At 44.3% G+C, this 23164-nt stretch overlaps 1 protein-coding gene across 3 annotated transcripts; it reads left to right on the plus strand.

Moving 5' to 3' along the window:
* The first annotated feature begins 569 nt into the window (after positions 1-569).
* On the plus strand, positions 570-22545 carry KIF7 (kinesin family member 7). Of its 3 annotated transcripts, none has more exons than XM_020964972.2 (19): positions 572-1158; positions 2102-2451; positions 4194-4394; positions 4775-5180; positions 5597-6137; positions 7083-7205; positions 7867-8088; positions 8712-8833; positions 9563-9687; positions 10790-10942; positions 11253-11455; positions 13689-13886; positions 14259-14384; positions 14577-14753; positions 18584-18799; positions 20414-20620; positions 20997-21195; positions 21301-21447; positions 21883-22545. In XM_020964972.2, the coding sequence occupies exons 2-19, from the start codon at positions 2124-2126 to the stop codon at positions 22254-22256; spliced, it is 4068 nt and encodes a 1355-aa protein (XP_020820631.1). In that variant the 5' UTR covers positions 572-1158; positions 2102-2123; the 3' UTR covers positions 22257-22545. The 3 variants fall into 3 exon arrangements, with proteins under 3 accessions (XP_020820634.1, XP_020820631.1, XP_078007260.1); XM_078151134.1 differs by having other exon boundaries at positions 10793-10942; XM_020964975.2 differs by lacking the exon at positions 21883-22545 and having other exon boundaries at positions 570-1158; positions 21306-21399.
* The last annotated feature ends 619 nt before the right edge of the window (positions 22546-23164 follow it).

Raw genomic sequence — 23164 nt, forward strand, 5'->3', positions numbered from 1 at the left:
AATGGTAGAGGGTGTGTGTGCGCGCGTGCGTGCGTGTGTGTGTGTGTGTGTGTGTGTGCGCGCGCGCGCGCATGTGTGTGTGTGTGTGTGTGTGTGTGTGTGTGTGTGTTCTGAAGTGTGATGGAGCCTTTTCAGTGCCTATCCAGACTGGTCTCCTTTAGAGTTGCCAGGCCCTCCCATTTTGGCTCTCTCCAGTTCTCTTCCGCATTCTCTCCCTACATCTTTCTTAGAGGCAGCTTAGGATAGTGGACAAAACACAAAATTGATGTTCACAAGACTTGGGTGCAAGTCTTGGCTCTGCCACTTGCTAGCTGTATGACCTTAGGCAAGTCACTTTGGGCGCCTCAGTTTCCTCATCCACAGTGTTATATCAGTTGCCCAATCTTCCCATCTTTTTTAGAGTCCCCCAAACCCTGCCTCTGTCCTCCAGTTCGGTCCCTGCTCTCCACGCGACGTTGCTTCCCCAATGTGGCCCCTGAATCCCTGGGAACCGTCAGCGCCCGCCTCCTGCATTCTCCTCCCTCTCTCCCAGTGGGCTGGGCCGAGGGTTGGAAGGAAGGGGGGCGGGATTTTTTAGGGTGAGGGGAACGAGATGACGGCATCAGGTTGCGCCGAGGCGACCCCAGGTCCCAAATTTGACCGGCTGGACTAAGGAAGGCTTGAGGGCCAGTCCGGGAGCAGGTGGGGTAGGCGCTGGAGGCCCAGAGCAGAAAGTTGAAGGGGAATGGGGAGAGGATGGTAGCTGCTTCTGCATCTCTGCAGCTAGCTCTTGCAGCGTCCCGGGTCCAGGCTTTAATGGGGCACTGGCAGCTGGTACGCTGATTAGCGCCTTCGTCCTATCCTGGTGGGGCTGCCCGCAGAGCCTCCTCCTGGCGCCCGGAACTGCCCCTGGGAGTGGAGGGGACACGTTGGCTGTGAAGGACTGGACTAGCGGGGCCAGCGAGGGAGCTTTTCTTTCCTCCCCGCAGTCCTGGGCTGGTCCTGGCCCTGGCCTGGACGGGTGGAGCGGAGCGGCCCCAGAACCCTCCTACTGGTTTGTAAAAGTTGGGGAAACTTCAGAACTGCACGGTGGTGAGGAAGCAGCCAGAGAGTCGGAGCCGGGCTGCGGATCTAGACGAGCCCACGCGGCAGGCGCACTTGAGGTCTGAAGTCCTCTGGGTAAGCCCCAATATTATCCCTTCCTGAAAGGGGGTGGAGGTGCGGGTGGCGATAAGGGGCGGAGGTGGAGGTGGCGATGCGGGGCGGAGCTGCTGGCCCTTGGTGGGGTCCCCTGGCCTGCTTTGAGTAGTTCCAGACCTGTGGAGTTCAGCCTACCACATTGATTGCGTTCCTAAACAAAGCTTTGTAAGAATAAGAACAAAACCTTGCATTCTATAGTGCTTTAAACGCCTGGGGGAGGAGAGGTACCACAGGGCTGTGAAAATCTGAGTTACGTTTTATCATGTACACATTTCTATGACGTAGCTAGGACAGGGCAGTAGTCACCGTAGCTAGGACTGTAGTATAACCTAGTTGCTACTGTTTGCTTCTTAGGTGCAGTCAGCTCTATCCCTTTTTAACTGATTTCTTACTTTCTACTCTTTTCATGTGTCCCGGAGGCATATGAATATTGTGGGGCTTCACCCAGTTCTCTTTGAAGCAATTTCCATTGTTTCTGGCTATCTTAATCTGAGCCCTAGGGAAGCTTTAGATTAAATTTTATATCTTTTTCCCTCCCTCCCACTACTCTCACCCTAGGAAAGCAAGACAAAACAAAACACAATAAAACTCTTGCAACAAATATGCATGGTCAAGCAAAACAACTTTTCACATAGGTCTTGTCCGGAACTGTCTCATTTTGCATCCTGAGTCTATCACCTTTCTGTCAGGAGATAGAAAGCATCTGTCATCATTGGTCCTCTGGAATCGTGGTCATGGGGTTGATTAAAGTTCATTCTAGAGAAGTTAAATGACTTGCCCAATAGCATATCAAAGGAAGAATCACTCCAAGAAACTGTCTTTTGCATGAATTCCACACTTATTAACCTGCTATGGGCAGGTACTCCCTGCATTGTTGGGTAAAGGTAAGGAGCTCTCTACTCTTTTCTCTTCTCTCCAACAGTGAGCTGTGGAAGGTCCTAACTATGGGACTGGAAGCCCCAGTTCCACCTAAGGCAGAGGAGACACCTGTGAGAGTGGCTCTTCGTGTCAGGCCCCTTTTGCCCAAAGAACTACTACATGGACATCAGAGCTGCCTGCAGGTGGAACCAGAGGAATGTCGGGTCATCCTGGGCCGAAACCGGTCCTTCGATTTCGATGTGGTGTTTGCAGAGATGTCGACTCAGGAAGTGGTGTACCAGACCTGTGTGCAGCCCCTTCTAGAGGCTTTCTTCGAGGGTTTCAATGTGACTGTATTTGCCTATGGTCAGACTGGTTCAGGGAAGACTTACACCATAGGGGAAGCTAGTGTTGGTGAGTGTTCTTCTCAGAGGCAGGCCTATTTGTACCTATTCCTGAGACTTGGAAGCATTACATTCCCAAATTCGCTGTACTACCTCCCCCACTCCCTTCCTATACTTGTACTTAACTAACTTTATTTAACTCTCCTATCTTAGTTTCTGTGGAGAAGTGAGGAGGGGACATTTAAGGATGCTTTCGATTGACTAATTGAATATTGGTTAAAAAAAAATAAAATCTGGGTATAACATTTCAAAGTCACCACCTTCCCACCCAATTCCTAGTGCTAGTCTGGAGGGTTTTAGTTGTTCACAATCTCAGTATGAACCAAAAACATGATGTAGTTGCTAAAAATAATTATCAATCAACAAGCTTTAATTAAGCACCTACTCTATGCCTGGTGCTGGAAATACAAATACCACTAACAGTCTTAGACTACATTAGTAAGTCTAGCATACAGATCATGGGAGGCAACAATCACTGTACTGGAGGAGAGGAGCTATCTATAGTTGGGACCCATGACAGGAAGGTGGAACAGATGGCCAGCTCCTTACCACTGTTCAGAACACCTGTAGAGAAATGTGCTTGATTCTGGGTGTCATGTTTTAAGGATGGTGACAAACTAGGCATACAAAATGTGACAAGGGTGGTGAAAGGTATGGAAGCCATGTCATATAAGGAGCTAGGGATGTTTAACTAGGAAAGGGGATGAGGAAGTAGAGACATGACAGATGTCTTCAAATATTTGAGAGCTTAGACATGTTCTGTGATGTCCCTGTCTTCAGAATTAGAACTAATGGATGGAAGTTACAGAGAGGAAGAACTCCTCATTTAAGGAGTATAGCCAGAGAGCAATTCCCTTAACACACACAATGGAAATTTCTTTGTTCAAAGCATTGTTCAAAGCCCCCAAATATTCGTATGCTTCTAGCACACAGGAAAAGGATAGAAAGCCAGAAGCCAGTTAAAATTGGATAGAGCTGACCGTATTGAGGAATGCAAACAGTTAACAACTAAAGCTAAAGACAGAATAAACTGACTCAGGAGGTAGTGAGTTTCTTATTACTAGAAGTATTCAAACAGACTGTATACATTTCTGTCAGGGCTGTTGAAGGGATTCCTACATGGAAGGGGAGGTTGGATAAGATGATCTCTAAGGTATCTCCTAGCTATTAATATTTTCTGGTTCTATTGCCTATAATATCAGATTTCTTTGACTGGTTTTACAGAATTTTTTCTCTTCCTCATTTCTTTTTTCTTTCCTTTTTAAAAAATTCTTTTTTTTTCTTTAAATAAAAGGTGACACACAGGAAGAGGATAGGGAAAGGGTTAGAGGGCGAAATCTAGATGTTGTAAAAACAAAATATATCAATAAAAATTTGTTATAAAGTAGTCTTATGGTCCCACTCCTACCCCACACCCTCAGCCTACTTTCAGTTCCTGTTCCAACCCTAGGTTACTACTGTTTGTAGCCCTAAGTGCAGTCATATCTATCCCTTTTTTAACTGATTTCTTGCTTTATACCCTTTTTGTGTGTGCTGGAGGCATATACATATGAATATTGTGGGACTCAGCCATGTCAGGGCTCTTTGGAGAAATTTCCATTGTGGGTAAAGGGAGTGCCTGTCTGGATGTCCTAAAGTAGAGACCCTCCAGACTTTTCACGTGTGTCTCATTCCATCATGATGTGAGGTGTCTGGTTATGTCCTGAGATCCTTCCCTCTTAAATCCCCTGAGTCCCTTGTGCTCTCCTCCAGCTTCCCTCCATGAGGATGAACAGGGCATCATACCTCGGGCCATGGCAGAAGCCTTCAAGCTCATTGACGAGAATGACCTACTGGACTACACTGTGCGTGTGTCCTACCTGGAGGTGTACAAGGAGGAGTTCCGAGACCTGCTGGAGGTGGGAACAGCCAGCAGAGACATCCAGCTACGAGAGGATGACAAAGGAAATGTTGGTAAGAGGCCCTCTGTGATTCTCCTTGAGTGATCTTCCTAAGGACCCTGCAAAGGCTCTGTTATGATTGGTCAAGCCTTCCCTAGTTTTTCTGCTCCATAAAACAATGTCTCTATGTTCCTTGAAGACCTGCTCTATCCACCTTTGGGCTTTTTGTAGTATCAGGTGGCACTGTGCTATGGGGAGGTAAACAGAAGAGAGTGGCAATGTCATGGAAGGAACACCAGTGCCTTCTCAGGAACAAGTCACTTACCTCTCTGAATGTCGTGGGGGAAGTGGACTAGATGATCTCTAAGATCCTTTCTAGGACCACCATTCTATGATCCTCTCTTTATTTGACTCCTACTAGAGCCCTGAGTTGTTAATATGTTCTCTTTTCAGTACTGTGTGGTGTCAAGGAGGTAGAAGTGGAGGGTCTGGATGAGGTGCTGAGCCTGTTGGAGGTGGGCAATGCAGCTCGGCATACGGGGGCCACTCACATCAACCGGCTGTCCAGCCGTTCCCACACCATCTTCACGGTGACCATGGAGCAGCGCCGAGGTGCTGGCCGCCTGCCTCGCCTTCCCTCCATGGGTCCCATCTCTGGCCAACTTCTCTCCTCCAAATTCCACTTTGTGGACCTAGCAGGTTCTGAGAGGGTACTGAAAACAGGCAACACTGGCGAGAGGCTAAAGGAGAGTATTCAGATCAATAGCAGCCTGCTGGCACTGGGCAATGTCATCAGTGCCCTGGGTGACCCTCACCGCAAGGGCAGCCATATCCCTTATCGGGACTCCAAAATCACCAGGTATGTGTGAGCCTGTTGCCATGTCTGATGTGTCTAGGTGATGTGGCCCCTTAGGACACTCTCTGTTTGGCATGGGAGGGCAGCCTGGGTTCTCTTCTGTTCTCTGGGGGCATATGTGTGAGAGCCAGGAATCAGATTCCACTTCCAGAAGCAGTATTAGCAATAGGTAATGGGAAGCATTGGGATATAATAGATAAAGAGCTAGCCAGGAAGATTTGGGTTTAAGTCCTGCTTCTGACACAATCGACTGGCTGTGTGACCCTGGGCAAGTCATTTATTCTCTCCGTGGTCTTGGAAATTCTTAGGACTATAAGTTGCCAAGAAGGTATCAACATGCTTTGGAAGAGGACCACTGGGGACCAATATGGTGCATTATAATGGCAGCCCCAACACCTCCTCTGTCTGGTTCTCCACAGGATCTTGAAAGACTCTTTGGGCGGAAATGCCAAGACAGTGATGATTGCCTGTATCAGCCCTTCTTCTTCAGATTTCGATGAGACCCTCAATACCCTGAACTATGCCAGCCGGGCCCAGAACATCCGCAATTGTGCCAGGGTCAACTGTCGACGGGAACCAGAACATGTAGAAGAGCTGCAGCTGCAGATCCGAAGTCTCCAGCGGGCCCTAGAGCAGCGGCACCGCTCAGAAACTCGCATCATCCACAGGCCTGAACCTGTACACCGCCAGCATCGTGCTCCAGAACTGTCTGCTCGCCTTGTGGCAGAGTGTGCCCGCTACCGGGCTTGCACCGATGCAGCCTACCACCTCTTGCTGGAGCTGCGAGGAGAAGCAGGGTTGCCTGAAGAGATGACCCAGAGAGTTCGGGAATGGCTTTGTACTGTGGAGGGTGAACGCAGTGCCCTAAGCTCTGCCTCAGGACCTGACAGTGGCATTGAGAGTGCCTCAGCCAATGACCAGTGCCCCCGGGTACTTGGGGCAAAACCATCCAAGGCTCAGGTATGGCGGTAGGATAGGAAACACATGGGAAATAGGGTTCTTGGCCCCTTGGTCAATGACTGTGGATCCCTTTTTCAGGACTAAAGGGAGGCACCATGGTATTATGGAAAGAACTGGATTTGGAGTCAGTGGACTTGGGTTTGAATCCTAGCCCTGTCATTTATTGCCTTTGTGACTTTGGGCAAGTCATTTCAGTTCTCTTGGCCTCAGTTTCCTTATCTGTAAAATGAAAGAGTTGGAGTACATCAGGTGTTCTTAAACTGGAGTCTGTGAACTTGTTTTTCCAAAAATATTTTGATAACTATATTTTAGTATAATTGGTTTTTATGTATTTAAAAAACTTCATTCTGAGGAGTCCACAGCCTTCACTAGTGTGCCAGAGGGGTCCATGACACACAAAATATTTAAGAACTTCTAAGACTAGAAGATTTCTAAGGTCCCTTCACATTCTAAATTCTATGATCCTTCATCTGTACTGTGTGAGGAAAAGGTAACCATCTGGGAAGAGTTAACTGAAATTGAGTTGAAGTACCTAAAAAGTGAAAACGGTGTTAGAGATGGCACCAAATCTAAAAACTTCCTTTTATGGGTTAGGAAGAGACAAAGAATGTGACCTAGAAAGAGAAAGAGAGGGGCAGAGATATAGACAGACAGAGAGGGGAGAGAGACAGAGACAAAGAGGAGAGACAGAGACAAAAGGGGGGGGGAGAGAGAGAGAGAGAGAGAGAGAAAGAAAGAAAGAAAGAAAGAAAGAATTAATAGAGAGGAATGTGGGCTTTAAGAGCAGAGAGGACAGGGAAAATGAGGAAAGATGGATCATGTGTAGATAAAGAGTGTAGAGGGCAAAGGAATCTCCAGGAATTGCTCTCCTTTTGGAAATGCACTAGAGAAAGAGATGCATGCAACGACCCCCCTTCCATGACACTATTTAAGTTTTTCTTCAAGGGACACGAAGGAGGTGGGGAACAACAGCTGCTGAGCCTGCAGAGCCAAGTAGCCCGCCTGGAGGAGGAGAACAAAGATTTTCTGGCTGCCTTGGAAGATGCCATGGAACAATACAAGCTGCAGGTAGGTCTCCTTGCAGATTTATACCGCTTGGCCCAGTGCTTGGCACATAGTAGGTACTTCATAAATATTTATTGACTGGATAATTCAATGCAAAAAGAATGTCTGCGTCTCCCAGTTCTTCAGGTACTGGATCCCTGGTCATATCTAAAGCTCATTTTGTCTTATTGGAACTTTTTGCACTCATTTCTATGGCTCCCTCCTGTTCTTGGGCAGTTAGCCTAGATTCTGGATACTGAAAGTCATACGTCAGAAAAGCTATTCCCCCACAAACTTTGTACACACATATGGATAAAGATATAAGGTCATTAGGATTATTGCACATTGAATACCCACCATGGCTATCATGACACTGGGTTTTACAGAGTCTTGGTAAGTTGCTTTCTGTTAGCTTATAGTTTGTAAAGAACACTGGATTTGGAGTCAGGAGAGAACTGTATTCAAATACTGGTTTTGGTGCTTACTCGCTGTGTGACCCTAGGCAAGTCCCTTATCCTCAATGAGCCTATTTCTTCATCTTTAAAATGGGGATAATCATACTTGTATTTCTGACTTCATAGGTTTTGTGGGGTTTGCTTTGTAAATTTACATTTATATAAATATAACTATATAAATGTTAGGTATGATTGTTATTGTTACTGTTATTATTTCTAATGCATTGTAGAGTGACCGGCTCCAAGAACAGCAAGATGAGATTGTGCAGCTTCAGCTGCGGCTAGAAATGACCAGACCTGGCTGGGGACCCACAGAATTATTGCAGGGCCTTTCTTTGGGGGACCACACCCTTCGGCCCCATACAGCCCCTCTGGAGGCAGCTCGATCTCATGCTCTTGGCATATCTCCAACCCCCTTATGTCTTGAAAATGGGAGAGCCCAAAAGGGAGAGGTAAGGGATAGGGATGAGTGAAAAGAGCTATCTTTTTTTTTCCCCAAGAGCTTTCTGCCCTGGTACTCAGGGTAGCTTCACATCACAGGGTGGGACCAGGTGTTTCTTTGACTCTCAAAGCAAGAGAACTGAAGAAAACTATCATATGGCAAAAGAAGACAATGAGTTCCTTCTTTAAATCCTCATGGATTTTGTCCTTGTCCAGCGCCATTAGGGCAGATGGCAGTGGACATTGCCCTCTGACACCTGATCCTACCACACATGTCTGCTCTCTCTGGGTCTCTTTTCCCGGCTACGAAATGCTGATGATTCTTTTGTGGAGTAACCCCAGATAAAGGGGTGGGATTGGACTAACGTGGGGCTGAGTACCACACAGTAAGCCAGCATTTGGCATCTCCCACTTTCCCTTACCTCTGTGGGAAGGTTTTTTCTCCAGTAATGGAGAAACTGGGTCTGTTCAGTATACCCAACCTTGAAACTTACTTCTTAGGAGTTGAGTGCTGGAGTCCAAGAAAGCCCATAAGAGTATCTTTTCACTGAAGGCTTATTGGACTAAGAAATGGGGATGGGACATTCAGAGAACCTTAGGGACAGCCTTTATACCTTACTTCTCCCTGGAACAGCTGATTAACAGAAAAGAAGACAGGGATAAAGGAGTGGAAGCAGCAAGGCCTGGAGGTCATTCCTCTTCACCCTCAGAGGAAGAAGAAGAAGAAGAACCCAAAAGGTCTTTGCATCTTCGAAGGTAAGCCATAACCAATCTCTGCTGAAGGTTAACCATTTTTGTAGGAAGCTAGAAACTCCCCCAGGTAGCAAGAGGTCAAAAGGGCCTTCCTGCCCTATGAATCTTTTTTTTCAATTAAATTTTTAAAAATTAACCAGCATTTTTTTCTCCCTCTCCCTCTCCATCCCCCATCCCATGCAAAAAAAGAAAAAGAAAAACCAAAACAAAGCCCTTATAACAAATAGACATTGGTCAAGCAAAACACATTCCTGTATTGACCATGTCCAAAAAATGTGTCTTATTATGCATATTAGGTCTATCTCCTCTCTTGTCAGGAGGTGGGAAGCATCCTTCATTGTTGGTCCTCTGGAATCATGGTTGAGCATGACATTGATAAGAATTCTTAAGTCTTTCAAAGCTGTTTGTTTTTACAGTTACTGACATTGGATACATTGTTCCCCAGGTTCTATTCACTTCACTCTGCATCAGTTTATGTCTTCTAAGGCTTCTCTGAAACTGTCTCCTTCATTGCTTGTTATAGCATTCCATCACATTCATATACTATAATTACTTAGTTGATGGGTACTCCCTCAGTTCCCAGTTCTTTGCTTCCACAGAAAAGCTGATCTTTGACCCTCTGATAGAGGTCCCAGTACCTTCAGAGGCTTCAACTCTAACCCATGTTATTCCCTTGAATGGCCACAGTTGTGGGTAGAAAGGGTGGATACTTTTCTGGGTCCTGCCCTCTAGAAATGGCATTGGAAGTTGGAGCAAGAAGGAAGCTGCTGTCCAGTGGCATGGAGAACCTCATGGAGAGAATAAAGGCTTGGAACTTCACCTAGAGGAGCTAGACACTGCTGCCCACATGGCCAGAGGTGGGTGGAGGTATCAGCATTGCAATTGGCAATACTAGCCCTAACCCCATTCCCTTCATCTCATCTCACCAGGAGCATCTTAGGCAGAGGTCCTCTAACTCTGTTTTGCTGTGGGGGCTCTGGATAAGACTTTCTGTACTGAACTTCAGTTTCTCAAATTGATTCTTTTGAGCAGTAAGCCACCTTTCTCCCTGCCTCCTATTCCCTTACTCCCTTTCACCCCCCCCCATTCCTGCCAAATACATACACCCTCAGTCTTTTCCTGGAACGTGATGTTTAATTTCCAAGGTTGGGACTTTCACTAGGAAATAAAGGACATATCACTTCTGCTCCCTGGGCCTCTTTTTCTCTTGCTGTAAAATGGGGGGGGGTGTTCCTTGGGGAGTGACACCCTTCCCCCTAGATTACAGGATCACAAGTTTGAATCTGTCATCTTCCTCATTTTACAGATGAAGAAACTGAGGCCCAAGTTGGTTAACTGACTTGCCCAGAGTCACACAGTTAGTGTCTCAAGTAGGATTCAAACTCAGGTCTTCCTAACTCCAATTTCAGGGCTCCATACACTATACTCCTCCCCCTTAGGGTTCCTTAACCTTTTTTGTGTCATAGATCCCTTTGGGAATCTGGGCAAGGTTGTGGACCCCTCCTCAGAAGAATGCTTTTAATGTATAAACTCAGATACATAGGATTTCAAAGGAAATAAATTATTTTGAAATAAAGATATAATTTTTGTTTCATCCAAGTTTAAGTACCCTCTGAAATGATGAAACACAGGTTTAAGAACCCCTTACCTAGATGAAGGGTCAGACCCCTGGAAGGAAAGCAAGGTGGCTGAGAGAGCCTTTTTCAGATCCCAGGAAACATTCTCACCTTCTGCCCTAAAGTCATTGAATCGTTGTGGAAAAGGTATGAGTGGTTGTGGGGAACAGAAACTGCCACAAATCTATCCTTCTCCCTCCCTTAGTCTTTTCATGTCTTCCTCACACAACCTCTGAATTTGTACTGTGAAACTCATGAGTGGCTGTCCCTTTCACCCTCTCCCCTGCTTGCCTCAGCGACCCTGGAGGTAACTCTGAGTGTCTGTCATCCTGGGTTGTTACAGCAGCTGGCAGGAGAAAGGAACCAGCGGATTGTGGACAAGGCCCCTCTGTCAAGGCCTCAGAGTGGCGTCTGGCACAGGCCCAGCAGAAGATCCGGGAGCTGGCCATTAACATTCGTATGAAGGAAGAACTGATCGGAGAGCTAATCCGAACAGGTGATAGAGTGGCTTGAGATTCTTTCATTGTTCCTGAGTACAGGGCAGCCCAGGTAGACCCCCCAAAAATATAATTTCTTGACATGTTTGGTCCTCATTTCCTTTCTCAGTGATTCCACAGAGAGATTCAGTCTTTTGTCCCAAGAGAGAACCTTTCTGTAGACTTACTCACCCGAGGAGTTACGTGTGGGGATTGGGGAGAAACATCCACACCCCTAGACAAGACAGTGAGGTGATGGGTGATAGAGATGGTCATACCTGGGTCCTCCCACCCCAGGCCATCTCATCTGTCCAAACTGTGGGCTTCTAGGGAAGGCAGCCCAGGCCATGAATCGGCAGCATTGCCAGAGAATTGGGGAGCTGGAAAGAGAAGCTGACCAGGTGCGAGCAGAGCTGAATGAGGGCCAAAGGCAGCTTCGGGAGCTGGAGGGAAAGGAACCCCAGGACCCTGGGGAGAGATCCCGGCTGCAGGAATTCCGCAAGAGGGTTGCTGCTGCCCAAAGCCAAGTACAGGTTGGTGTCCTGAGGGATATTGGTAAGTCCTCTGAAGCAACAGTAAGACTCTTTGCCGACTACATTTTTGTTCCCAGATAAGAAATTATTTGGAGTCTGGAAACCTGGTCTCTGATCATATGTTTCACCATGTTACTTTGGGAAGTTACTACTCCTTCTTGCCTTAGCTTTTCCACCCACTTAATACTGAACCTCTCCTGGTCTCCCAGGTCTATAGGAGACTAAAAATTCTGTAAGAAGATGCAACTGTATAAACAGGGTTGGTTATGAGGATAGCACTTTGTAAACTTGAAAATACCTGTGAATTATTATTTTTATCATTATTGTTGTGAGGATATAATGTATTCTTTAAGCACTAAGTCTAGCAGTATTTTAAGCCACCAACAGAGAAGTTGAGAAATGGTTTCTGCCTTATAGATAATCTATAAGGAAGGAGGAGGGAGAGACCTAGATGATAGGGGAAACAAACTATATATAGCATCTGAGGGCCTTTGCTATCCAGAGAAGGGTGGAATGGCCAGAGGACAACTTTCTGGGGTGGGTGGTGTAATAGGGGGCTTAGATTTGTATAGTGCTATAAAGTTCTAAGGGGAAAATAGGTAGTGCAGTGGATAGAGCACTGGGTCTATAGTCAGGAAGACCTGAGTTCAGATCCAACCTCAGACACTTACTAGCTGTATGACCAAGTCATATTTGCCCTCAGTTTCCTCATCTGTCAAATGAGCTGGAGAAGGAAATAGCAAATCACTTCAGTATGTTTGCCAAGAAAACCCCAAATGGGGTCACAAAGAGTTGGACAAGACTGAAAACCAACTAAAAATAAAGCACTAAACTATAAAGTTTAAGAAGCACTTTGCTTAAAACAGTCCTGTGAGATTAGGAGTCTTTATTTGTCTATTTTATGAGTTACAGTGACCCAAAAAAGTCACTAAGTGGCCAGCCTTCTACTGTTGAGCCTTTCTTGCCTATAACACTTTTTAGCCACAGTTACCCCATCCACATTATGACTTTCCCCACTGTGGTTTTAATGTATCATGGGTATGCATGAAAAATTAAATGGGAATTTTTTTTGGGAGTTTAGCATCAGCCACAGATAAAACATGAAGGCCAGTAGATGACACAGAAAAAGTTTAGAAACTCAGAAATGTGTGAAATATATGTATAGTATTGTATAATATATTTTATTTTTTAATACTGTAATAATTCAGACTTCTCTGGTGGAAAGGGAGGGCCAAAAATTTTTACACAGATTTTCCATATCGTAGGGGTGCCGTCCCCCTAACCTTCCACTGTGTGGAAGGGGTAACTGAATATGGTCATAATGTGGCCAAATCACCTAGATCCCATGTGCCTCCGGCAATTCTCTCGAGTTTATCTATGTATTATAGATGGCATGTGGTCAGCTTTGGTGGAGGGAGTTCTCCCACTGGGAATGCCTTAAACTGACAAAATCAGAAAATGTGCATTTAAGTGTAGATGTGGGTTATTATTACTTAGATTGGTTCTCAGGCAACAGGCATAAAGTCTTTCACCAGGCCTGAACTTGGTAGGATCTGTCGGAGCTTGCACTTCAGAGGTATGGCCTTAATTATCTTTATATGACAATGAGGCATCAGAGTAGGATTTTAGTGGAGTGTGAGCTAGGTAGCTTAAGTATTGTTATCTATGTTTTATAGAGTGTGTGTATATGTATATATACACATATATATGTATATATATATACATCCATGTAAATTTTATATATTATATTTAAATACATTTTATATGTGTATGTGTATATATGATATATAATTGTTTTTGCTGTTTAGTCATTCAGTCATGTCTGACTCTTCATGACCTCATACGGGGTTTTCTTGGCAAAGATACTGGAGTGGTTTGCCATTTTCTTCTCTAGCTCATTTTATAGATAAGGAAATTGAGGCAAACAGGGTTCAGTGACTTGCCCAGGGTCACATACCTAGTAAGTGTCTGAGGCCAGATTTGAATTCATGTCTTCCTGACTCCTGTCCTGGTACTCTATCCATTGTGCCACTTAGCTGCCCTCCCCGCTAGCTGCCCTAGCAGAACCAAGATTCAGTAGGCTAGTCCTCTGATTCCACATTCATGCTATTTCCATTACACTCTGCTGCTTCTCCATGAATGTGACATCTCCATGGACCTGCTAGGCCCACTGTGCTAGGAAGGTGGCTAGCCAGAGTTCTGGGGCTACTGACTAATCTATCTATCGGCATAGGTCCTGAAGGAGAAAAAGCAGGCCACGGAGCGTCTAGTGTCACTGTCAGCACAGAGTGAGAAGCGAGTACGGGAACTGGAGAGGAACGTGCAACTCATGCGTCAGCAACAAGGGCAGCTGCAGAGGCGGCTTCGGGAGGAGACGGAGCAGAAGAGGCGTCTGGAGACAGAGATGCAGAAGAGGCAGCACCGGGTCAAGGTCAGGGTCTTGGGGGTTTCATGCCACGAACCTGGAAGGCAGAAGCTAGTGACAAGGCTGGGGTAATGAGGTTGGGGATGGTCCACTGAGACTTAGAAAGTGAAGAACTCAAGACAAAAGCCTCCAGGGATGTATTTCTGGGAAGTAAAGTAAGGCAGCAGGAGCCAGGGTGGGCAAAATGGGAAGAGTTAAAGCAGTCGAGAAGAGACAAGTGGTGGGGATTGTTTCACATATGACATACCTGGACCAGGGTGAAACACTCCCCAGGATGCTGGGGTGCCATCACTGGGAAATCCTAGAAGAAAGGCTACTGTTCTCTGGATGTGTTCCAGTCCCTTGGTCTTGACTTCCTGGCTCTGATCCTTCCTTTAGGAGCTGGAGCTCAAGCATGAACAACAGCAGAAGATCTTGAAGATCAAGACAGAAGAGATTGCAGCCTTCCAGAGGAAGAGGAGGAGTGGCAGCAATGGCTCCGTGGTCAGTCTGGAGCAGCAGCAGGTACCTGTGGTTAAGAGGTTGCTAGGTGGGCCTTGACTGACCCTTATACTGAGAGAGTCATGTTCTGGGACTCAGGGGCCTTTGGATTGCATTTCAGAATTCTTTGTGATCCAAGGAGGTGAATGGGAACTGAAGGCTAGTTGGATTGAGAAAGAAGTGTGGATTGTTATGGTCTAATATCTCTTCCCTTAGAAGATTGAGGAACAAAAGAAATGGCTGGACCTGGAAATGGAGAAGGTCCTGCAGCAGCGGAGGGCTCTGGAAGAGCTGGGGGAAGAACTGTGCAAACGGGAGACTATTCTGGCTAAGAAGGAAGCTCTGATGCTGGAGAAAACTGGGCTGGAGAGCAAGAGACTTCGCTCGAGTCAGGTGAGCATCGAGTCAGAGACATGAGGACCAGGAAGAAGGCAGGAGCCATTCTCTTCCAGGAGGAAAAGAAGTTAGAGAAGGCTTGCTAATTGGAGATTCCTCCATAATAATCATCAGGAAGATGCTCAAGGACTAGATTTTTAAAGGGACCTAAGTTCTCATCCTTGAATTCAATTAAAATATTTATTTGATACCTGTTGTGTCCGTTGACCTGAGTTCCATAGGATAAGTAGAAAATGGGACCTCTTTCCACAGGAGATTTATAGTGTTGTTGAAGAAATGCTCAACAGACAATCAAATACAAAAATCAGGCAGCATGTGATCAAGTGTTAAAATATATAGACAATAGGTACTTACAAGCAGCTGTGGTATAGAAGTGCTGGATTTGGAGTTAGAAGATCGGAATTCAGATCCCAACTCTACTGCTTTGTGTCTCAATTTCTCTGTAGATAGGGATAACCTTGTAGTTTAAACTTGTAACTTGTAGATGATGTAGTCATCACAGAGCTGTTGTGAAAATCAAATGAGATAATGAATGTAAAGTGCTTTGCAACCATTGATGGCTATATAAATATAGGTAATCAATCTCAGTTTAGAAGGAAAATCTATTATTGAGCTGTTTAAAATTTTTTTTATTTGTGCTGATCAACCAGGATCCACCTTCTTGCCTTCCCACTCCATTCCTCCCCCTTCCCCAATTGAGAACACAAGAAAAACAAAACCCAGTACGAACATGTATAGTCATGACCAAATTGGCCATGGCCAAAAATGTGTTTATCTTATTCTGCATTCTGAGTCCTTTACCTCTCTGTCAGGAAGTGAGTAGCAAGTTTCATCATTAGTCCTCTGTAATCTAAGTTGGTCATTGTAGTGATAAGAGTTCAGCACAATAGTATTCCATCACGTTTAGATACCATAACCTGTTTATCCATTCCCCACTTTATGGACACCTCCTCAGATTCCCATTCTTTGCCACCTCAAAAAGAGCTATAAATATTTTTGTACATCCTTAGAATTGGTTTTGCTTAAGACTAATTCCTCTCTGTCTACCCTTCTTCTAATTCCCCCTCCCCATTTCTCCTCTTTTCCCATTTCCCTGTTGAGTAAAATGTACTTCTGTATTCAACTCTTTATGTGTGTGCTTGTGTGTATTCTGCCTTCTTTTGACAAGTTTAGATGAGAGATGTATGAGTGTTAGCAGTTCGTCTATATGTCTACTTGTGTACCTTGATTATGTGAAATAATTTTCCCTAATTTTCCTTTCCGTTTCCTCCCTGTGTATTCCTCTTCTCCTCTCCTTCCATTCTTTTCTTAAGAACATCAAGACATAACAGAACCATTGCCAGGTCTTATCTAATTGACCACCCTCTGTGAACCCTGATGATGATGGGGTGCAGAGGGGGCACATGTATCATCTCCCCATATTTGGGTGTAAGCAATTTATCCTTATTTAGTTCTTTATCATTGTTCATTCATGTTTACTTTTTTTGTGTTGCTCTTTGCTTCTGTGTTTGAACTTCAAAGTTTCTCTGCAGCTCTGGTCTTTTCATCAGGAATGCTTTGGATATCCTCTATTTCATTAAAGGTCCATTTTCTCCCCTGTAGCGTTATAATCACTTTTATTAGCTAAGTTATTCTTGGGCTATAAATCCATATCCTTTCCCTTCTGGAATATCATATTCCAAGTTTTCTGTTTCTTTATAGCGGTGGCTGTTAAATTGTGTGTGATCCCAACTGGCTTCTCAGTACTTGAATTATTTCTTTCTGGCTGCTAGCGGTATTTTTTTCTTAGACTGGATGCTCTGGATTTTGGCTATGATGTTGCTGGGAGTTTTCATTTTGGAGTTTCTTTCTGGTGGTGATTGGTGGATTCTTTCTATTTCTGCTTTGTCCTCTGGTTCTAAGAGATCTGGGGCAGTTTTCTAAAAGAAAAATATTTCTTTTTGGTTTTTTTTAAATACTTTTTTTATTTCAAGAGACAATTTGACTTGGTAAAGTAAAATGTAGTGTTTTTTTTAAATTAATAAATTTATTTTTAGTTTTCAACAATCACTTCCATAAGATTTTGAGTTCCAAATTTTCTCCCCATCTCTCCCCTCCCCCCACCCCAACACAACATGTAAATTGATGTAGGCTCGAGATATACATTCATATTAAACCTATTTTCACATTAGTCATGTTGTAAAGAAGAATTAGAACCAATGGGAGAAACCATGAGAAAGAAGAAACTGAAAAAAAAAGAGAGAGAGAGAGAGAAAGCAAATAATATGCTGTGATCTGCATTTAGACTCCATAGTTCTTTTTCTGGATGCGGACAACATTTTCCATCATGAATCTTAGATCCTTGCATTGCTAAGAAGTGATAACTATCAATGTTAGCCACACAACGTGGCTGTTTTTGTGTACAGTGTTCTCCTGGTTCTGCTCACTTGACTCAGCATCAGTTCATATAAGTCTTTCCAGGTTTTTCTGAAGTCCACCTGATCATCATTTCTCATAGCACAACAGTATTCCATTACATTTGTATACCACAACTTATTCAGCCATTCCCCTTTTGATGGGCATCCCCTCAATTTACATTTCTTTGCCACCACTAAAAGAGCTGATATAAATATTTTTGTACACGTGGGTTCTTTTCCCATTTTTGTGATCTCTTTGGGATACAGACCTGGAAGTGGTATTGCTGGGTGTAAGGGGATGCACATTTTTATAGCGCTTTGGGCATAGTTCCAAATTGTTCTCCAGAGTGGTTGGATGAGTTCACAAGAAGAAAAAGATTTCTTGAAATATGATATCTAGCCTCATTTTTTTGGTTGTAGAGTTCACATAGTATAATGATTCTTAATTCCCCCCCTCCTCCCGATCTGTTTTTCAGGTCAGTTATTTTTGCTATGTGATATACTGGATTTGTGACCTGGACCTGGGTGATGGGTGACAGAGTTACCAGCTGGCATCTGCTCCCTTTGCCGTGCTTCAGTATGGGTCTGAGGGTTCCTCGTGTGTGGCTGGGACCTCCTCTTGCCCTGGTGCTCGGCTTTTCCTGGGCCCTAGACATAGTGCTCTGGGCACTGTTTGTTCCTAACCCAGTCCTCAGTGTCTGCAGACCTCCGTCTTATCTCTCTATCCCTGTACCAAAGGACTGACTCATGGTGACTTTTTTTTTAGGATTTCTTCATAGGAATTCTGTCTTGCATATTTTCTAGATCCTTTTGGAGAAGTCTGTGGAGGGGAGCTCATCACATTGGTTTTTACCACTCCACCATCTTGGCCTTGCTCTATTAAACTATTTCTTAAGACTGATAGAGGGATAAGGTCTTTACTAAATTACTCTTCACATTGCTCCCCTAGTAAAAACTTCAGTAGATCCCTTATGCCAACAAATTCTATTGTCTGCCTTTTATATAAGACTTTCCACAGTCTGGCCTTCCCTTACCTGGCCAAGCCATTTTTTCTTACTCCACAGTGTACACTGTCTAGTTTAATTAAACTTCTTTTTCTTCATGTCCCATGAACACACAAGGCTCATTTCTACTTTTGTGCCTATGTTCATATTCCCCTGTTATCTCCTTCCCTTGCTTATATGCTAATCATCCTGCAAGGCCCAGCTTCAATTCTCCTTTCTCCATAAAGTCTGTCCTAATTCCTCTAGCTCTCATTAAGCTTCCCCCTTTCTGAACTTAGTCTGAAGCACACCACCTATTGCCTTTTATTGTTTGCTGCCATTGCATGCGTGTCCTGTACGTCTAAACTAAATTACTAGCTTCCTAGGAATGGGGGTGGTGCCCCGTCCAGTAAGGACTTATGTATTTATTACTATTCTCTCTTTGCAGGCACTCAATGAGGACATTGTGCGAGTATCAAGTCGATTAGAACATTTGGAAAAGGAACTGTCTGAGAAAAGTGGGCAGCTCCGGCAGGGCAGTGCCCACAGCCAGCAACAGATACGTGTAGAGATTGATAACCTGCGACAAGAAAAGGACCTGCTGCTCAAACAGCGACTAGAGATTGATAGTAAACTGAGGCAGGGCAACCTGCTATCCCCAGAGGTATTGTTCTACTTACATGTGAGCCTCTCCCAAGCCTATGAATCTCTTTTAGAATGAGGTACCCCATAATCAGAAGCAAACACTTCTGAGGAGGGACAGGGTCAAAAGAGGGAATAGAATAAATGGGGGGGTGGGATAGGATGAAGGGAAATATAGTTTTCCACAACATGACTACTATAGAAGTGTTTTGCATGACTACACAGGTATAACCTGCATTGAGTTGCTTGCCTTCTCAATGAGGGTGGGGTGGGGAGGGAGGAAGGGAGAAAATTTGGGACCCAAAGTTTTAAAAACAAATGTTAAAAATTGTTTTCACATGCAATTAGGAAATAAGATATATAGGCAATGGGGGATAGAAATCTATCCTGCCCTACAGGAAAATAGAAGGGGCAGGGGATAAGAGAAGGGGGGGAGATAGAAGGGAAGGCAGATTAGGGGAGAGTATTCAAAATGCACGCCATCTTGGGGTGGGGAGAGGGGCGATATGGGGAGAAAATTTGGAACTCAAAATCTTGTGGAAGTGAATGTTGAAAATGAAAAATAAATTAATAGAACGAGGTACCCCATCCATTGAAGTTCCTAAACGATATCCCGCCAGGATATCCTAACCAATGATATCCCTTTCTGCACCTTCCGCTTCTATCTGGAAGCAAAACGAAATTAGAAATTCCATCAAACTTTTATTTCTGGAAATCTTTGAGTGGAGCCTGGATGACCACTTGTCTGGAGTGCTTCAGAGGAAAACCCACTCCTTCCCATTCCGCTCACTTCTAAGAGGAGCTCATGGTACATTTTGTGCATGATCTCATCTACCTTCTTTGTGGTCAGAGGGAATAGGATATTTAAGAGCAGTCTAGGAATATGGAGTGGAAAGAGCACTGGAGACTTGGGTTCTAGTCCTTGCTGGTTTACCTGAGTCTGTTTTGTCATCTGTAAAAACTGAGAGGGTTGGACTATGTGATACATTCCAGCTCTGGAATTAAATGATGCTACAAATTCCAATTCAATTTTGTACATGGGTTAAATAAAGAGTCATTGATAGTATGTTTAAAGAACCACACCTGGTTTTTCCTGTTGACAAGGTATCTTTCCTTGAAACTCTGTCATTGTTTACTCAGGGAAGATCAACTGATTGTAGTAAATCATCTTAAACAAAGCCAGACTAGCAAATCAGTCACAAATAAGAACATAATACATTTCTAAGTGATCTGAACTCTTTTGTACTTGTTGTTTTGGATTATTGATAGCAGTGGTTCCAATAGTATACCCCAAGAAACCTCTCAAACAATACTTGGGGTTCTCGCCATTGGACTGGGGTTATGACTGACATATTCAGTTTGATGGAAATAGGATTCATCTCTGTTTATGCACTGATCCTGTAGGGACAGGCATATAGGCATTGTTGGGTCCCCAGCTCTTTCTTGAGTCTGTAGCATATAAACTAGAGGTCAGGGACTGTATTTTGATTTTTTAAAAATTATCGAACATTTACTATTGCCCACCCCCAAATAGGTCCTGTATTGTACGTGTGTGTGTGGTCCATTCAGTACCTGGCACCTGGCATAAGCTTAATATATATTATTTCCACAAGAATCGATGTCTGTGCCCCCACAGGAAGAAAGAACTCTATTCCAGCTGGATGAGGCTATTGAAGCTCTAGATGCAGCCATTGAATATAAGAATGAAGCTATTACATGTCGTCAGCGGGTGCTACGAGCCTCAGCCACCATGTTGTCTCAATGTGAGATGAACCTCATGGCCAAACTCAGCTACCTTTCTTCCTCAGAGACCCGGGCTTTGCTATGCAAGTATTTTGACAAGGTACGCAATTACCTCAAACTCTGCCATTTCTCATCTAACCTTCCGTTCCACAGGACATCAGAAAGAGGCATCAAAGAATAGCTAATTTCCTTACTTGGTGGGTCTGAACTTAGGACGAACTACAATCCCCAGGGACTCCTTAACCCTTCCTTTTCCATGAAACCCCTTTTCACCTAAACCCAGTGTTGTCCACAGGCGGAAGCCGAGTGCCATGTCTTCACTGCTATCCCTTTTTTCTGATTTTCGGATCAATTTGAGATCGTCCCTGTCTAGAAGATCTCATTTAGATTCTGGGTCTCCAGGGACAAAGCTGTAAGCCTCAAAAGAGTGCGAGAGCTTGATCAGCAGGTAAGGCAACGCCTGGGATTTGGGACAGGTGGTAACACTTCGGGAAGAACAGCACCAGCAGCAAATCGCCTTCTCAGAACTTGAAATGCAATTAGAGGAACAGCAGAGATTGGTGTACTGGCTGGAGGTAGCGGTGGAACGACAGCGACTAGAGATGGACCGCCAGCTGACCCTGCAGCAGAAAGAGCATGAGCAGAACATCCAACTCTTGCTCCAGCAGAGCCGAGGTAATACTCATTTCATTCACTACAAGTTAGTATGATTCTTTTTTATTATCTCTGCCATCTTCTCCCATGGGTCCTCCCCCTACATACCTTGCCTCTTATATTCAGAGCAGCTGGGTGAAGGACTTGCAGGCAGCAAGAGGCAGTATGAAAACAGGATCCAAGCTCTGGAGAAAGAACTAGGCCGATACATGTGGACAAATCAGGAATTGAAGCAGAGACTTAATAACTTGAATTCCACAGGACAGAGCAAAGGTAAAGTTTATAGTTGGTTGCTAACCTAGATCATCTTAATTTCCTTTTGGGATGTTAAACCTAACTTGTCATAGGTTTCTCATTAAGCTCAGCCACCGGCCTAACTTAAATCCTGAAGTAGAAAGGAACAGAAACTTGTTGAACTTCAAGCAAAGGCAGGATGACTATTTGTTGGGTGTCTTAGAGTGGGAATTCCTTTGTGTAAGGATTGGACTAAATGGCTGCTGAGTTCCTCTCCAATTTTCAAATAATGTGACTACCTCCCCAGCAAGTTTGAGCTGCTTTTAATTTTGCTCCTTTTTTTCCCCCTTGGGGCATCAAGGCCGAGAGAGCCACCTTCCTCACCTTCTTGATGGTGATATTACCTCTATACTATAAATATGAGACGAAATGTCCTGATCTCAACTCTTGACAAAATTGTGTCATTGGTGATAGGTGGGGAGAAGCGGACTATGTGCATTGAGAACAGACCGTCCTTTGCAGCTGGAATGGAAGAGGAGACTGGTGCAGCCTCTGAGCAGCTCTGGCAGGCATCACTTGGTGAGGCAAATCCTAAAGCCAGGGAAGAGATTCGAGACTTAGTGCGTGCACCATTACCATTGACATGGAAGCGCTCATCCCTGTCTGGTGACGAGCAGGGCTGCTTAGAGGAGCTCAGGCAGCGAGAAGTATCTGAACCTCTTCTTGGAAGGATGTTGCCTATGAGTGAACCACTTCTGCCACGGAGCCTGGGTCCCTTGCCCAAATCAAGACGAGAGTTACGAAGAGCCAGTCAAGGGATGATTGATGTTAGGAAAAACCCAATATAGACAGAAATCCCAAGGCCTGCCTCAAAGGTTGGGATCTGGACGTGAATGGTGTTGCTCCAGTGGACAGAACTATGATATTCAAAGATCAGTAAATTTGTGGTCTATTGAAGGATGCTAATGCTCAAAAGTACACATCTACTGGAAGCTGATACCACCAGCCTGTGTGTTTTCAGTGATCTACAACATATACAGCTGGGATTGAGGACCTTGTAAATGTATTTTAAAAGTATGTTTATTATCATTTTGTAATAAATAAGCTTTAAGGTGAGTTTTAAGAACCAAGAAATGAGTTTGCAAGGAAATTGCAGTTTGTATTTTTATCAGCATAGCTAAAAACAATGACATGAGGGGTGTGTGTGGGGGGGAGTGGGGTGGGAGTACCTTTGTCCTAATTAGATATGACCAGCACAAAGGAAGTTATTTAGGAAAAAAAACAAAAACAAACTATTTCCTTGACACTTTCAGTCTAGGTAAAGATAGCCAAATATAAGGAAGGTATTGAGAGTATGGGGCTAAATCTAAGGTCTTAGTTCTCTTAAACCCACACCACTGATTTAGTTAGCAAATCCATCCATAAACTGAGAAAAAATAATGTTTTCTTATCTCTGAGGTAAACTGTTTTGAACTCAGGCATCTTTCTGAAAAGTAGAAAGTAGGAAAATATTTCTAAACATGGAAATGTGACTTTCAAAAAGTATTACTTTGGAAAATACATCCTTAGTGACCAGTAAAGAAGTTTAGAGTTGGATGTCAGTCACAACCGATTTCAGTCTAGTCATGGTGAGGATTAGAAACGTGGAAGAAACAGCAGCTTATATTTATGTGACATTTTATAGTTCTCTCATTTCATGATCACAGCCCTGTTTAATAGAGTGCTGTCCCTGATTTTACAGATGAGGAAACAAGCT

Source organism: Phascolarctos cinereus, unplaced genomic scaffold (genome assembly GCF_003287225.1).
Source record: "Phascolarctos cinereus isolate Bilbo 61053 unplaced genomic scaffold, phaCin_HiC Scaffold_3;HRSCAF=262, whole genome shotgun sequence".
Lineage (NCBI taxonomy): Eukaryota > Metazoa > Chordata > Mammalia > Diprotodontia > Phascolarctidae > Phascolarctos > Phascolarctos cinereus.

What these genes read in the sequence shown, in the direction of transcription:
- KIF7 (XM_020964972.2), top strand. Translation starts at nt 2,124, where the DNA reads ATGGGACTGGAAGCCCCAGTTCCACCTAAGGCAGAGGAGACACCTGTG. An exon ending in AGGTCTTTGCATCTTCGAAG is followed by an intron (nt 8,834 to 9,562) that starts GTAAGCCATAAC and finishes CCTGCCCTCTAG; the next exon opens with AAATGGCATTGGAAGTTGGA. An exon ending in TCAGTCTGGAGCAGCAGCAG is followed by an intron (nt 14,385 to 14,576) that starts GTACCTGTGGTT and finishes CTCTTCCCTTAG; the next exon opens with AAGATTGAGGAACAAAAGAA.